The 14870-nt window shown below is 39.7% G+C and overlaps 1 protein-coding gene across 11 annotated transcripts in view; it reads right to left on the bottom strand.

Moving 5' to 3' along the window:
• The window catches only part of PTPRM (protein tyrosine phosphatase receptor type M), a 720827-nt gene that overhangs the window by 38385 nt on the left and 667572 nt on the right, over window positions 1–14870 (bottom strand). For all 11 annotated transcript variants that reach the window (XM_074944607.1, XM_074944608.1, XM_074944612.1 and 8 more), the window contains one exon: window positions 6044–6141. In XM_074944607.1, coding sequence (XP_074800708.1) covers window positions 6044–6141 — 98 coding nt within the window. The remainder of the gene's footprint in view (window positions 1–6043; window positions 6142–14870) is intronic.

Genomic DNA, 14870 nt, shown 5'->3' with positions numbered 1-14870 from the left:
TAACATACCCAAGACAAATCCATAACAGCAAGGAAATGAAAAGTTAAAACACCTAACTGCACATACTCTCTACTCCTCCCTCCATACCCTACAACTACCACACAACACAGACCATGTAGGGCAACCTTAACTTTGCGCTCACAAGGATGCCAGCCTTTCATCATCACTTTTAATTGCCATTCTGCAAACACTAAACTGCTGTGTCCCAATACAACCAACTACTACACCAAACAACCACAACTACTATTGTTGGGGGAAAATAATCCAATAAAGGAGTGTGTGCATATGTGTGGAAAAGGGGCAGAATTAAGGTTGCAATGCATAGTCTGTTGTATACAGTAGCTGTGGTAAGGATAAGGTGTGCATGAAGGAGTAATGCACTGTTACTGGCTTAACTATTCATTTCCTAGCTCTGTGCGTTTGTCTCAGCTATCAGAGTAGCAGCCGTGTTAGTCTGTATTTGCAAAAAGAAAAGGAGTACTTGTGGCACCTTAGAGACTAACAAATTTGCATCCGATGAAGTGAGCTGTAGCTCACGAAAGCTTATGCTCAAATAAATTTGTTAGTCTCTAAGGTGCCACAAGTACTCCTTTTCTTTTTGTCTCAGATATGTTACATTATTGCAACCCTGCCTGCTTCCAAACTAATTTTTGTGTATATTAATATTGTCAGAACTTGCTGTTTTTAGTTCTTGATAATAACTGTGACACTATAATTAGTTATTAGGCTTCTAATATGATGCTTCTGCTTTGGTTTTATTTTGCATAATTATTTCTGCTGCCACCTGTTGGTAAATATTTTATGATACTAAAATAATGATAGAAAAACATGAGGACTGGCTGTGAATTTATATATCAGCTGCTTCTGTTGGGTTTCAGCATTGCTTTCATCATTTATTTATTTCCAAACTCCTCCATCAAGCAAAAGGGTGTGGAAAGTGACTCCTGAAAGAATCTAATGTAAAGTGATGTGACAAGCCAAACCGGAATCCAGGTGCCCAACAAAAAATCAGTAACAGTTCAGTGAGTGAAAAGGAGGAAAGTGAAAAGAAAATGATACAGCTACATAAGCAGAACTCACCAGCTTTCCAAATCTTCACCATAAAGCTTTTGGGAAGGAAGTGATGTTTCAAGGTATGAGATTCTAAACAGGTCTCCAACAGGAATCAGAAGGGGACTTTGGCCAATATTATTCTGACGTAAGGGCCTAATCCAACTCCCACTGAAGTCAGTGAAAAGGCTCCCATAGACTTCAATGGGAGGATCAAGCTTTACACGCAGTCTCTGAGAACTGGCAATGATGATTTGTTGTCTATGTTTGCCAATCATCCATATATTTTTTTTTTTGGATAAACATACCAGTTTCTAGTTCCTCCAACTCAGGAAAATAACTTGATTCACATTAAACAATTTAGTAATTATACAGTTTATACACAGAGAATTAGAGGTCTCTCAGATCAGCCTACTATTTTGGAATAGTGTCTCTCTGGAGCATTTTTGTGTAGTCTTGGCTTTATTTTTCACCCCCTAGTCGGTGGCTTGGACAATTTTGAATCTGACACTTAAACTGTGTGCATCATATTCCTTAAGCAGAGTGTAATTTCTTTTATGCAAAACGAAAAGGAGTACTTGTGGCACCTTAGAGACTAACCAATTTATTTGAGCATGAGCTTTCGTGAGCTACAGCTCACGAAAGCTCATGCTCAAATAAATTGGTTAGTCTCTAAGGTGCCACAAGTACTCCTTTTCGTTTTGCGAATACAGACTAACACGGCTGTTACTCTGAAACCTGTCTTTATGCAAAACTTCATTTTAAATGGAAAATCTGGCCAACACCAACCTACTGAGGAAACAGACCTTTTTATCCATGCTATTAAAGAACCTGTAGTTTTTTGGTCGAGGCTCTCACATCTGCTTCAACCTCTCTTTGCCTCAAACCACTTCATCACCTGTTATCAGAGAACTGTTCATGGCAACTCAACAATGATTTTCCTAAATGACTGTGAGACCTCATTTAGATTTTTAATAAACAGTCACATTCTAATGAGGTCTTCACAAAACTGACTAAATATGTTTAGAAATCATTAGCTTAACTTACCAGTGCAAAAGTCTCCTTTGGGAGCCCTGCAGATTTTGTTATAAGACTTCTGGCAGATGGATTGATATAACAACACAAGTGAGTTTTGAGTCTCCACACAAACAATGCAAATGTGAATGACTGGGTAACAGGCTACTAGATAAAGAGCTAAATGTCCCTCAAGTAGGTTCATTAAAGAGGGAAAACAATCAAAACACATTTCTGTGCCATTTAAATACCAGGTGCACAGCAGTCTGCAGGTGCCAGAAAAACTGACAAGGGTCCCTTGCTGGAACACACAAGAGCTTAAAGGGATGCACGGTTTTGACAAGTGTGTCTCAGATAATGACAGGTATTGGCAGATGTACCCAGACCCTGCTGGAGGGGAATGCAATGAATGAGTCATCTGCAGCAGGTGCTTTCATTAGGGAAAGCCTCATGATGGCTCCTCCACCAGCAATTAAAACAGCCCTGATGCATAATGCTCCAGGGCAAAAAGCAAGTGCCTAGTACTGATTTAATGACTATCCAGCCAGTCTTGGTAAACAAATACACGTACACCCTCTTAATGACTAATTCATGAAGGACACACATTATGTGACAAACATGTTAAATACGTCTTTCTTCTTTCCTTAAAAATAGGGTACTTTCCTTTGCTTTTCAACTTAAATAGGACAAGTGGTCTGTAAACAAGTCTGTAAATCTAATACTAGCAACTGCAACAAAAAAGTAAAACTCTGAAGTCAGGAAAGGTTACTGGGTTTGCCCTGCAGGAATCTGACCTATTCTCAAAACAGAAAATGGTGACCACAATTCAAGGACAGAGCCCCATTAAAATCATTACTAATCAAGGTAGCACAGCCCTTTGTGTTAGGTGTTGAAAGACAGATGACATGTTTGTAATTTAACTCCTTGGTGATGACAGCCCCATTTTGGGAATGGGGTATGTGCTCACTTATAGGCCAAAGCCTAGGGGTGATTAACTACATTTCTTTAAAAAAAGAAAAGAAGTACTTGTGGCACCTTAGAGACTAACCAATTTATTTGAGCATAAGCTTTCGTGAGCTACAGCTCACTTCATCGGATGCATACTGTGGAAGCTTATGCTCAAATAAATTGGTTAGTCTCTAATGTGCCACAAGTACTCCTTTTCTTTTTGCGAATACAGACTAACACGGCTGTTACTCTGAAACCATACATTTCTTTGTGTGTCCTAATCTCACTGTTCTTAAAATACAGTTTTAATTCCTTTTTTAAAAATAATATTACTGCTCCCTTAATGAGTAGATATATATCTCTGCAAGCCGCAACTGTGTCCCCCAGCTGGACAGTTGTACCCCTGTGGGATTCACATGATGTAGGATGCATGGTGGCACTGCAGCCTGCCTGCCTTTGGGATTTGTGCTTTGACCTGTGCAGAAACACAATAGGGCCCCTGACAGTAGAAGTTGCTGAGGGGATGTGTTAAGGACTGTTGTTGAGGGCTGAAGGATTATGACCAAGATCTTCAATCTCTCCTCTGGGTGAAACCTGATAGTCCACTTGAGTTTATGCTTCAGAACGTTGATTCTAAGATAACAATATACTGTTTCATCTGATAAACTGTTTTTGCCTCTTACGGCTTGTCTACATGGTGTCATACAGGAAAGTTAATACAAATTAACTAAAGGTGTGAATTTGAAGTGGATAGTTATAGTTAATTTGTGAATTAACTAGTGTGAATTTGAAGTGGATAGCGAATAGTTAAACTGCATTAATCCCCCCTGTGAACACCCTTGTTCAGAAATGAAGGGGCCTTAATTCAGTTTAGTTTAATTGACTTCCAACGTGAATTAAACTAAACCAAATTAAGGCCATTTTACTTCTGAATTAACAGTGTACATACAGGGATTTAATGCAGTTTAATCTACTGCAAATTCACAGTTTTAGTTAATTCGGATTAATTTTCTGGGTATCCTTATGTAGGCAAGCCCTAAGGTGGGGGGAAGGACTATTTCCTTAAAATATCCCTTCTTGAAGTATTTCTAGATAAACTCTAACAAATTAAGTATACTTAAGAGTGTACTATTATTACAAATATATTTCTTTCATTTTGGTTTGAATGTAAGTGTGGCTGTCACATTGTTTAAGCCTATATTTGATTCATGGGACTGGATTTTTAAAGTGGCCTCAACCTAGTCTTTCTTTTTGCCTCTGCAATTAGTGGTACCTGTGTTTTTGTAGCTGGTGTTAATTGCAGTCACAAATCCTATCATTTTGATGTCTAAGTACAGTACTGGTACTTGATTTGTGGGCAGACTGAGGCACCGAGGTGTCTAAACAGTAGGATTTAAGCTAACAATTAACCATAGACTCAAAATACAGGTACAATAACTGAGAATGTAAAACTGAACTTGTAAACAAGAGCCTAGATCTGACAATCTGATGCATAATACCTAAAAATGGATCTCCCTATAATACAAACATTTTTCAGCAGAACATGTCAACCACTCCATTACCAAGAAATTAAAAACATGCATCAAAACCATTGTGGCTCACATCAGAATATATGAACTGTTTCCGCATACTTCAGCAGTTAATGAAAATGCTGGACTTAGAGTAGCCAATGTTTCTGCTGATTTCAGCTAGGATTTTCAATGAGCCATAGGGGAGTTAGGTGCCCTACTCTTACTGAATTTCCCTTAGAAAATCCTAGCTAAGATTTGATGCTAGTGCAGAGGCCCAGTGGTAAAATAAAAGGGTCCATTATTGGTGTATTTTAAAAAGAGAGTGGCCTCTTTCGAATACCTGCTGAAAATCATATTAGCAACAAAGACATGACCAGGAGATAGGGTTGCCAACATTGTAATATTTAAAAACTGGACACTCCAGCAGCAGTGTAGGAACTTCCCGCATCCTGCCTCTTCCCCTGAGGACCCTCCTTTTCCTCCTAGACCCCGCCCCTCCCTTTCCCCTAGGGCCCTACCCCCTGTTTGTTTCTCTTCCCCCTCCTGCTGGGTCGGGAGGGACCCGCCTGCGGAGCCACAGCTGTGAGCTGCAGCTGCTCAACACAGGTAGGAGGCAGCCACGTCTGAGTAGAGGCTGGCACAGGTAATGACCTGGCGCCTCCCCATCTCTCCCACTTGCAGTAACTGGACTTTGGGTGTCTGGTCAGCAGATTTTGACTGAACACTGTCAGGTCCCCTATTCGATTGAACTTTCCGGTTGAAAACCGGCCACCTGGCCACCCCACCAAGAAACCTTCTTCAGAGGCAATCTGTATGGAAAAAGGTAAAGTATCAAGCGGCTAACTCCACTTTTTTCTTTATACATCAATTCCTGAATAAAACCTCCTGGTCAGCACACTGATTCTATTTTCTGATTTCAGTGCTAATTGTTCCATTTACAGAGCACAGGGTAAAACAGCATCTTCTTATCATTCCCACATCCAAGCAAATTTAAGTCATATCTGTGCTGAGCCACTCCTAGAAGCTCAAGTTAGCACAGGACTATGACCTGGACATGCAATTTGATTAAGTTCCTGGTTAAGTAGGTGTGCCATTTTTTACGGGGGTGGGAATAAAAGCACGATGGATTTTAACTAACGTATCATAGCACAGTTCTGTGCAACATGTGCAGTCTCAAAGTTTAACCTCTTGTTTGAACAATCAGTTCTAGAATTAATCTGAAAGAAGACCATGTAAGTTGCCTGAGAAGGGTTTCCTTGATGCTTAGTGTAATTATTAATAATTAGATGCACATAAAGTTATACTACTTTGCCTCTGTTGGCCAAATGTTATCAAATATTATCAAAGCCAAGCCTTCAAGCCATTTTAAAAATAATTAATGATACACCTCTTAATAGAAGAAGTGGTAAATATTTTATGTGCTATAGTCTGTGTACAAGCATCTTGGGGGTCTGTTATTTAATATCCAAAAGTAAACATCTCAAAAGTCTTTCATCATTTTAAGTACAAAAATTACTTACCCTTCCTACTTCCACTAGATTTGTTACCATGACTATGCTGGCTGTGTTCTCATGCCACACCATTCTCCAGAAGTCATATATCGTCTCCTGCATTGGTCCTGAAATAATATATCAAAGGAAAGGTTATTTTCTGAAAGTCTTGGGATTGGAAATTTATCTCCAGGAAATTTTGAGAGACTGTTTTATCTGTACATATCAGTATTGTCATATTTTTCATTTAGGGTTGAATTTCTCTCACTATCCAGCCCACCAGCATTTAAGTTATTTTTTTTTCCCCCTGAAATAGTGCTGTGAGAGAAAGCTAGTTCTCCAACATTTAGATATTTATCACCATAATACCCAGAAGTGGCATTAGACAAATGGATAATATTACTCTTTCTGGTAACAATTTGATGATATTCTGGGGAAAGTATATATGGAATAAAATGAGCCTCAATGGACTATATTGCCTTTTCTGGTTTCAAATATTTTTCTTAGTGTTCACTATCAAATTAAGAAAAGGAGTACTTGTGACACCTTAGAGACTAACCAATTTATTTGAGCATAAGCTTTCGTGAGCTACAGCTCACTTCAGAAGTGAGCTGTAGCTCACGAAAGCTTATGCTCAAATAAATTGGTTAGTCTCTAAGGTGTCACAAGTCCTCCTTTTCTTTTTGAGAATACAGACTAACATGGCTGTTACTCTGAAAACTATCAAATTAGTCCAACACCTAAATTGTACTTTCTGAAGTGAAGCAGAAGTTACAGTTTTTTTGACCTGAAGTATATCATTTTTCAAATAGTGGGGGAAATGGTAAAGATCCCTGGCATGACATGACAACAGTCTACTCTGCAGAACTTATTCTGAGGAATAACCTTGAAAAATCAGTGTGCTTTAGAATTCAAAACCCTGCATGCTCAGGTCTTGCAGCACCGTGCTAATAGTGGAGAGTCAATCCATTGTAGTATTGTAAATAGTAATGACAGAAATGTAAAAGGCTAGAACGCCCACGTCACTAATTTCATTTACTTCTACATCTTTTCTGTTACACATGGTGTTCATCCCAACTTCTGGATCTGAAACCACTTCAATGCAAAGAGAATAAACAGTTATAAAATACTGTCAATTACTAAAAACCTCGCATCCACAATGAATCATCTACTCTACTGAACCTCTATACTGCAGTAAGCAATTAGTTACTTATTCAGGAGAGTGCCATTAGTCTATTCATTAAGAGACAAATACACAAATTTATCCACTTTCCCTCTCCAAAAAAGAGAGACGTACATATTTGAAGCATTAATAAAGCCCTTGATTTATTTATTTAATTTTCAATTAAATTAAAGGGTTGTGTCCAGTTGATAAGTTTTGACAGTACGAAGCTTCTTTGGAAAGTGTTGTCATTCCTGCACTCAGAATTGGAACATATTTATAAAATAATAATAATTTTACAGCAATTGAAATACCACTTAATCACACCTCAATGGACTAGCTAGAGAGCAATGTTTTGCAAAGACAGTATCAAGTTAAAAACCACACTTCTCTGTATAATGTTTTTAAAACTTAATTTTACATGTGACATTTAAAAGCACTATAATTATTTTCTTTAATACACAGAGATGATTTTAAAAAAATGTTTCCTACTTCTCTACACCTTGTCTGCTTTGTGCATTTGACAGCACTTTGTGAATAGTCAGTTTCACTGTTTTCCCCAGGGCCAGTCAGTTTTCCCTTTACTTGGGAAGGTGTTTCACATAACATTACAGGAGAAAAAGGCATTTAAAATAATAGGAAAATGTGACTGTAAGAGCACCAGAAGTCTTGAGGCAGGTGTAGCACCTGAATCTATTTACTTCTACTTCAGGTTTTGAACTGTGCTAGATTCCAAACTCGAGTCCATTTTTTAATTTAAAATGCAGAACATCTGATACTTTTGATATATACTGTGTTCTCAAACATGACAAGTTGAAATTATTCCTCAGCATTTGGAATCCTGAAGCTGAATATCTCCCCTCATAAATATCCTCTTTATATTATTCAAGATTGATCTGTATTCCATTTTCTTATGTTCCATTGATAGTGTACATTATGGGTGAATTTTTGGTTTGTTTTATTTTTGTATTTTTATGCAATATAAGATTCAATATAGCCTTTTAGACAAAAAAACAAAACAAAAACATAATGGGACCGATCCCAGGCTCCATTAAGTTGCTTTGTATTGCTGGAGGGGTGGAAAGTGACCTAGGAGCTTCTCTAATGGCACAACTAAGAATACCCAAAGGACCAGGGGCACGTCATAGCTGGCTGGTAACAGGGAGGGGGTTGGACTGGAGAGTGATGTGTTCTGCCAATGCCTACCGAGTGGAATGGCCCCCTAAGGAATTGTTTCAATGAGCGTAAATTAGAGCAGTCCTGTGGTTGCTGTAATATATGTCATGGGCCAATTCAGTCTCTCCACCCCAAGTTCAGGATTGGAGGAGGCATAAAAGTAACTCAGAGTAATTTTTGCCTCCCCCATTTCTGTCAGCTATGCCGAGCGTGAATTCAATACACTTGAGGACTGAGCCCAATGTCATTAGTGCCTATGACCTTAGTATAATTGAGGCCAGACAGCTTTTGGTTTATTTTCTCTGTTCACTAGAATTCCTGTTTATTTAGAAGATTTAATCCCCACTTCAAGGGAAAATGCAATGCAGTTTTAATTATAGAATCCTGCTAGGGTGCCTCCAAAACATGAAGCGCATTGTGACATGAAACAAAACAAATCTAGCCCTAGTTCCAAATATCTTTAATTCATCAACTGTCCACGTGATTTTTTACCCTTTCTTCCAAGGGATATAGCCAACATCTTAGCTGGGTGACTTGTAATTCATTGTTAGAGGCAAGGTCTAGTTGTCTGAGTACAGGAGAAGGGTCCAAGAATTCAGGAGCTTTAATCCTGTGGTGGGAGACCCAGGGGTTAGAAAGGACATAGGGGCTAGTGCTCCTACAATGATAATATTGTGGGGACTCATCCTCAAGCAAATTTGTGCATCACTGAAGGAAGGTGGAGGCAAGAGCGGGACACAGAAGGTCTGGAGTTGTTCCTGCAGTGCCCGGAATTGGGCCAGGAACAGTGAGCAGGAAGCCAGAGGGGCTGGAATGGGCCCAGGAGCAGGTAGGAACTCCAGGAACTCTTCTTCCTAGTCTGGACTCAGCTCCACTCCCCCTAAGTCTCAGTACCTCCCCTCACTCCTCTTTCTGTCCCTCTGCCTTTTCACTCCCCTGCCCCTGACAGCAGCTGTCTCTGTGACTTCAGTGTGTCACTTAACCTTTCCATCTGTCAGTTCCTCATTTTTAAAATGGATATATACATTGCAGGGTCTGTCTAGGCTGCTATGTAAGTCCAGGATTCAAACTCAGGCTCAAGCCAAACCCCGACTTCTGTCTACGCACAAATTGTGCTGACCCAGGGTCCCACGACCCCATGTCGGTGGAGGGTCTGAACCTGAGCCAAGCTAAGACCCAAGGTTCAAGAGTATTGCTTTGCAGTGTAGACATAGCTTCTCTAGACTTGTCGTCTTGGAGTCTACCAAAAGTATTCTACAATTCCAGGGGCTGATTTTCTTTGCTCTGTGAACAGGTAAGTTTGATGGACAGGTAAGTTTTCCCACACTGCACCATGACCAAAGGGCTAGAGTGGCCACATTTTGGGAGGCTCCTAGGAAGCCTGGGATATGGGGGTTGGACTTGGGCCTGCATAATGCACTATAGGTGCAGGCACCCCAGGGTTGGGATCCCCAGTTCACCAGTTCCTAACCTGGGGTTACAAATGAGGGTAGATGCTCAAGCCCTAGGTTAACAAACACAGGGTCTGCTAACTCAACTTCTACTAGGTGTGGGCTTACATTGCAGTGTAGACATGCCCTAAGGCATAACAACAATGGGGACTAGCTGAGAGAAGGTGAGCAGGGAGTATCGGGCATGTTATAACAGATATTAGTTAGTACTGATCTCACCTGATCCCCGCTCTTGGCCTTCGCTCCCCAAGAAGGGATCGCAATGGGAAGCTGTAATCGGTAGAGATAGTTGGAAATTTTCCACCAAAATGTTTTATCTGTGGGAAAATATAGTTTCTGGACATCCAAAATTTTTCAAAGGAAAATTTCAATTTTGTTGAAATTTTTCAATTTTTTGTTGGGAAAATGGGATCAAAATAGCTCTTTCTGGGTCAGGTTGACTCATATTGAAACACTTCAGCCCGTTGAACCTCGGGGCAAACCACTGAGCATTGCACCATGAGAATCATGTGAGCCTGGTGCAGCCTTGGACACTTTGGCTGGCCTACAGAAGAGAATGCTATGTAAGGTTCCTGACCTACGAATTCCATGAAATCCCACAGCGGCTCAATGTGGAATTGAGCCAAAATGAAACATTTCAATTCAGGAATGCTGAAACCTTTTGTTTTAAGTGCAAATGTCAAAATGAAATGTTTCAACATTTCCAAAACAATTTTTTCTGAAATTTCCATTCCATGAAAACATTTCTGATATTTCATTTTTGTGTGTGTCCCAAGTCAGGGCAAAAAACAGATGTCAGAATATCCAAATTTCCTACGGGACAGAAATTCCAATTTTCAACCAGCTCTAGCAGTAGGGGAGTAAATGGAAGCCCAGCATAGCAGCTGTCTATGCTGTTGTTGTTAGAGAATGGGATGCCTCAAGATCATGCAGTGGTTTACCTTCTCTCTGCACCTGGTAGGAGCTGTGGGGTTTGGAGTTACAGATCCTCTGTCTAAGTAACCAGTTTTCTTCCCCTTCTGTGAAGCCACCATCCCTGAGTAACCTAAGCTGTGACACAGTATTTTTAGAATAGTTTTTCCCCTTCAACGGGATCATCTGTGGCAGAGGACAGTTGGGCCATAGTCTGGAAGAGTGGCTCATTGACAGTTCTGGGATATTTTGCAACTATTTGTTCTCGACTTGAATCTTTTTCTCAGTAACCAGAGTTTTCCTTGTGGGTTTCAAGACGTCTGTATTTCAGGTATTGAACTCACAAATCAAGCCAAGGAATAGATCCTAAGCACCAGTTACGTCTTGAAATTTTTTCATTTTCTGTTCTTAAGAAGGAGGGAAGTAAAGATCATAAAAGAAATGAGGCTGAAAAAAGTTTTCATGAGAACAAGAATGCTAATGACAACAACTATGGCTTGAGAATGAATTGAAGAGGATCAATCTTCCCTCCAAACGTAATTCATTGTCTATGTTTTCCTCATTCACGCTTCTTCTGAGCTTAGTTTTAGCCTCACATTCTTCTTGAAAGAAATGTCTTCTTCTGCAATGTCAGGTGTGCTCTTCCCCATCTTGTCTGTCATAGTAAGAGGTGGGGGAGTGGAGTCAGCTTATTCTTATAAGTGTTTTCCTGTTACATCCATCTACCCAACCAGCCTCCAAACTTCTTTCAGATTCAGGACATTGCTGGGGCGAGGGGTAGGGTGGGACAGGGAGGGGGAGGAGGAAGGGAATATCTAGTTAAAAGTCTTTGAAAGTAATTCTTTCCTACCCTATTTTTCTTTCCTTCTTGACATTTTTCAAATTGTTTTCTGACACCTGAATAAATTATTACTCTGTCACTTGTCGCCAGACAGAACTGAAAAGCATTAGAGGCCAGGTAGGGGTGTAGAATTTATTGTCATCAAGAGCTGCACAATTTTATTTCAGAGACTCATGATGGGTGGGGGGATGGGGGGGGAAGGAGACAGGGGAGAGAGAGAGAGAGAGAGAGAGAGAGATACTATCATTGTTATCAGCATCAAGTTTAGATGTTTGCACAATAGGCAATAAGGTTATTTGGCAGCAGTTGCCCCCTTGTGGTCTAAAAGGTCTGAATGGAAGGTACTATATTTCTATAACATTAAGCCTCTGGCACATTACATTAGCTACATAATACTGTAGTTGGTATCAAAGATCTCTAATGTGAAGAAAATCACCAACTGAGCTCTTGCTTGACGCAACCAGAAGGTGCAAAGCAAAGGAAAGTAAGAATATAAACAAACATTTAAATGCAGTAGTGAAGAAAACTGAAAGATATAAGCAATTTCATGAAAAATTACCATTCTCTATATTACCAGTAGTAGCGACAGGCCCCAAAGGATAAACACATAATACGAGGTGAAAAAATCATGGTGCTTTAAAAAAAAGTTTAAACCCCAGCAGCTGATTTACTGTACACAGAGACTTTCCACATCTTTCTTCTCTCCTGCTTGGTATTATATGATCCAATTCCTATACCTGATATTTTTCACTGAGTCAGGTGAACAGTTTAATAGATAAACTGACCTGGAATGTGAAATATTGAAGTTCAGAAAGAAATGGAAGCAAAAAGTAAATTGGTATCAAACTGTATGGATATAAAAAGCAAATGGAGCCAGTGGCATCACAAGCTTTACATAAAGCCTACTTCTGAGACATGAATACAACTGCAGTGATTTGGCATTGTCAAGTTTTGTGTTTCTCGTAAAGAGTGCACTATAATGGAATATTTGCATCTGGAATTTAGTTCCCCACACAGTTCACAGGATTTGGGCCTGGGATTTTGGTACAAAGAAAAGGGGCAGCTGTATTCTCTACTTTAAAAAAAAAAGTTTCGAGCTGAACCAGAAATGTCCCCAACTTCTATTCATACTGGGGCTTGTAATTTCATATTAGTGGCTTTTCATTTTGTAGAGAAGCAATTAAAAGACACAGTATAAATAATAAGAACATAGGAATGGCCATACTGGGGCAGACCAATGCTTCCTCTAGCCCAGCACACTGTCTTCTGACGGTGGCCGATGGTCGGTGCCAGATGCTTCAGAGGGAGTGAACAGAAGAGGACAATTTATCTAGTGATCCATCCCATCGTCCAGTCCCAGTTTCTAGCAGTCAGGTGTTTAAGGACACCCAGAGCACGGATTGTATCACTAACCATCTTGGCTAATAGCCACTGATTGACCCATCCTCCATGAACTTATGTAATTATTTTTTTTAACCCAGTTATACTTTTGGCCTTCAAAACATCCTCTAGCAATGAGTTCCACAGGTTGACTTGCATTGTGTGAAGAAGTACTTCCTTATCTTTGTTTAAAACCTGCTGCCTACTAATTTAATTGGGTGACCTCTGGTTCGTGTGTTATGTGAAGGAGTAAATAACATTTCCTTATTCACTTGCTCCACACCATTCATGATTTTATAGACATCTATTATATCCCACCTCAGTCATCTCTTTTCCAAAATGAACAGTTCCAGTCTTTTTAATCTCTCGTTTCTGGAAGCTGTTCCATACCCCTAATCAATTTTTTGCCTTTCTCTGTACTTTTCCCAATTCAGATATACCTTTTTTTTTTTAAGATGGGATGACAAGAACTGCACACAGTATTCAAACTGTGAACATACCACAGATATATATAGTAGCATTGTTATATTTTCTGTCTTATTATCTATCCCTTCCCTAATGATTCCTAACATTCTGTTAGCTTTTTTGACTGCTGCTACACACTGAGCAGATGTTTTCAGAGAACTATCCATGAGGACTCCAAGATCTCTTTTTTGAGTGGTAACAGTTAATTTAGACCCCATCAGTTTGTATGTATAGCTGGGAGTATGTTTTCCAATGTGCATTACTCTGCATTTATCAACACTGAATTTCATCAGCCATTTTGTTGCCCAGTCACCCAGGTTTGTGACTCTTCACAGTCTGCTTTGGACTTAACTATTTTGAATAATTTTGTATCATCTGCAAACTTTGCCACTTCAATGTTATCTTCTTTTTTCAGATTATTTATTAATTTGCTAAATAGTACTAGTCCCACTACAGATCCTTGGGGCACCATTCTATTTCTCTCTCTCCATTCTGAAAACTGAACGTTTATTCCTAACCTTTGTTTCCTACCTCTTAAACAGTTACTAATTACCTTCCCTCTTATCCCATGATTCCTTACTCTGCTTAAGATACTTTGATGAAGGACCTCGTCAAAACCTTTCTGAAAGTCCAAGTTAAACAACAGCCATTGGATCACCCTTGTCCATATGTTATGTTTGTTGATACCCTCAAGGAATTCTAATAGATTGGCGAGGCATAATTTCTCTTTACAAAAGCTATGTTGACTCTTCCCCAACATATCATGTTCATCTATGTGTATGATAATTTTGTTCTTTACTATAGTTTCAACCAATTTGCCTTGTATTAAAGTTAGGCTTCCCGGCCTGTAATTACCAGGATCGCCTCTGGAGCCTTTTTAAAAAAAATTGGCATTACATGAACTATCTGCCAGCCATCTGGTACAGAGATTGATTTAAATGATAGGTTACACACCACAGTCAGTAGTTCTGCAATTTCTTATTTGAGTTCCTTCAGAACTCTTGGGTGAATACCATCCATCCTGGTGACCTACTCCTGTTTATTTATCAATTTACTCCAAACCTTCTTCTACTGACACCTCAATCTGGCACAGTTCCTAAGATTTGTCACCTAAAAAGAATGGCTTGGGTGTCGGAATCTCCCTCACAGCCTCTGCAATGAAGACCAATGCAAAGAATTCATTTAGCTTCTCCGCAATGGCCTTGTCTTCCTTGAGTGCTCCTTTAGCATCTCAATCATCCAGTGGCCCCGCTGATTGTTTGGCAGGCTTCCTGCTTCTGATGTTCTTAAAAAAATGCTGTTGTTAACTTCTATAACATTTGCCTCTAACACAACAGCAAGTTCACACCATAACATTTGGTGTCCAGGTTAACAGAATTAAATTACGGATATTAGTGCTGGAAGTGCGCTGAGATTAAGAAGATACCATTTAGCTCGGACGGCTCCCCAAGGGCAGAACATGGGACATCG

The sequence above is a fragment of the Natator depressus genome, chromosome 2, assembly GCF_965152275.1.
Source record: "Natator depressus isolate rNatDep1 chromosome 2, rNatDep2.hap1, whole genome shotgun sequence".
NCBI classification, from domain to species: Eukaryota; Metazoa; Chordata; order Testudines; family Cheloniidae; genus Natator; species Natator depressus.
Note: the sequence above shows the minus strand (reverse complement) of the source record. Positions and strands in the feature narration are given on the sequence as shown.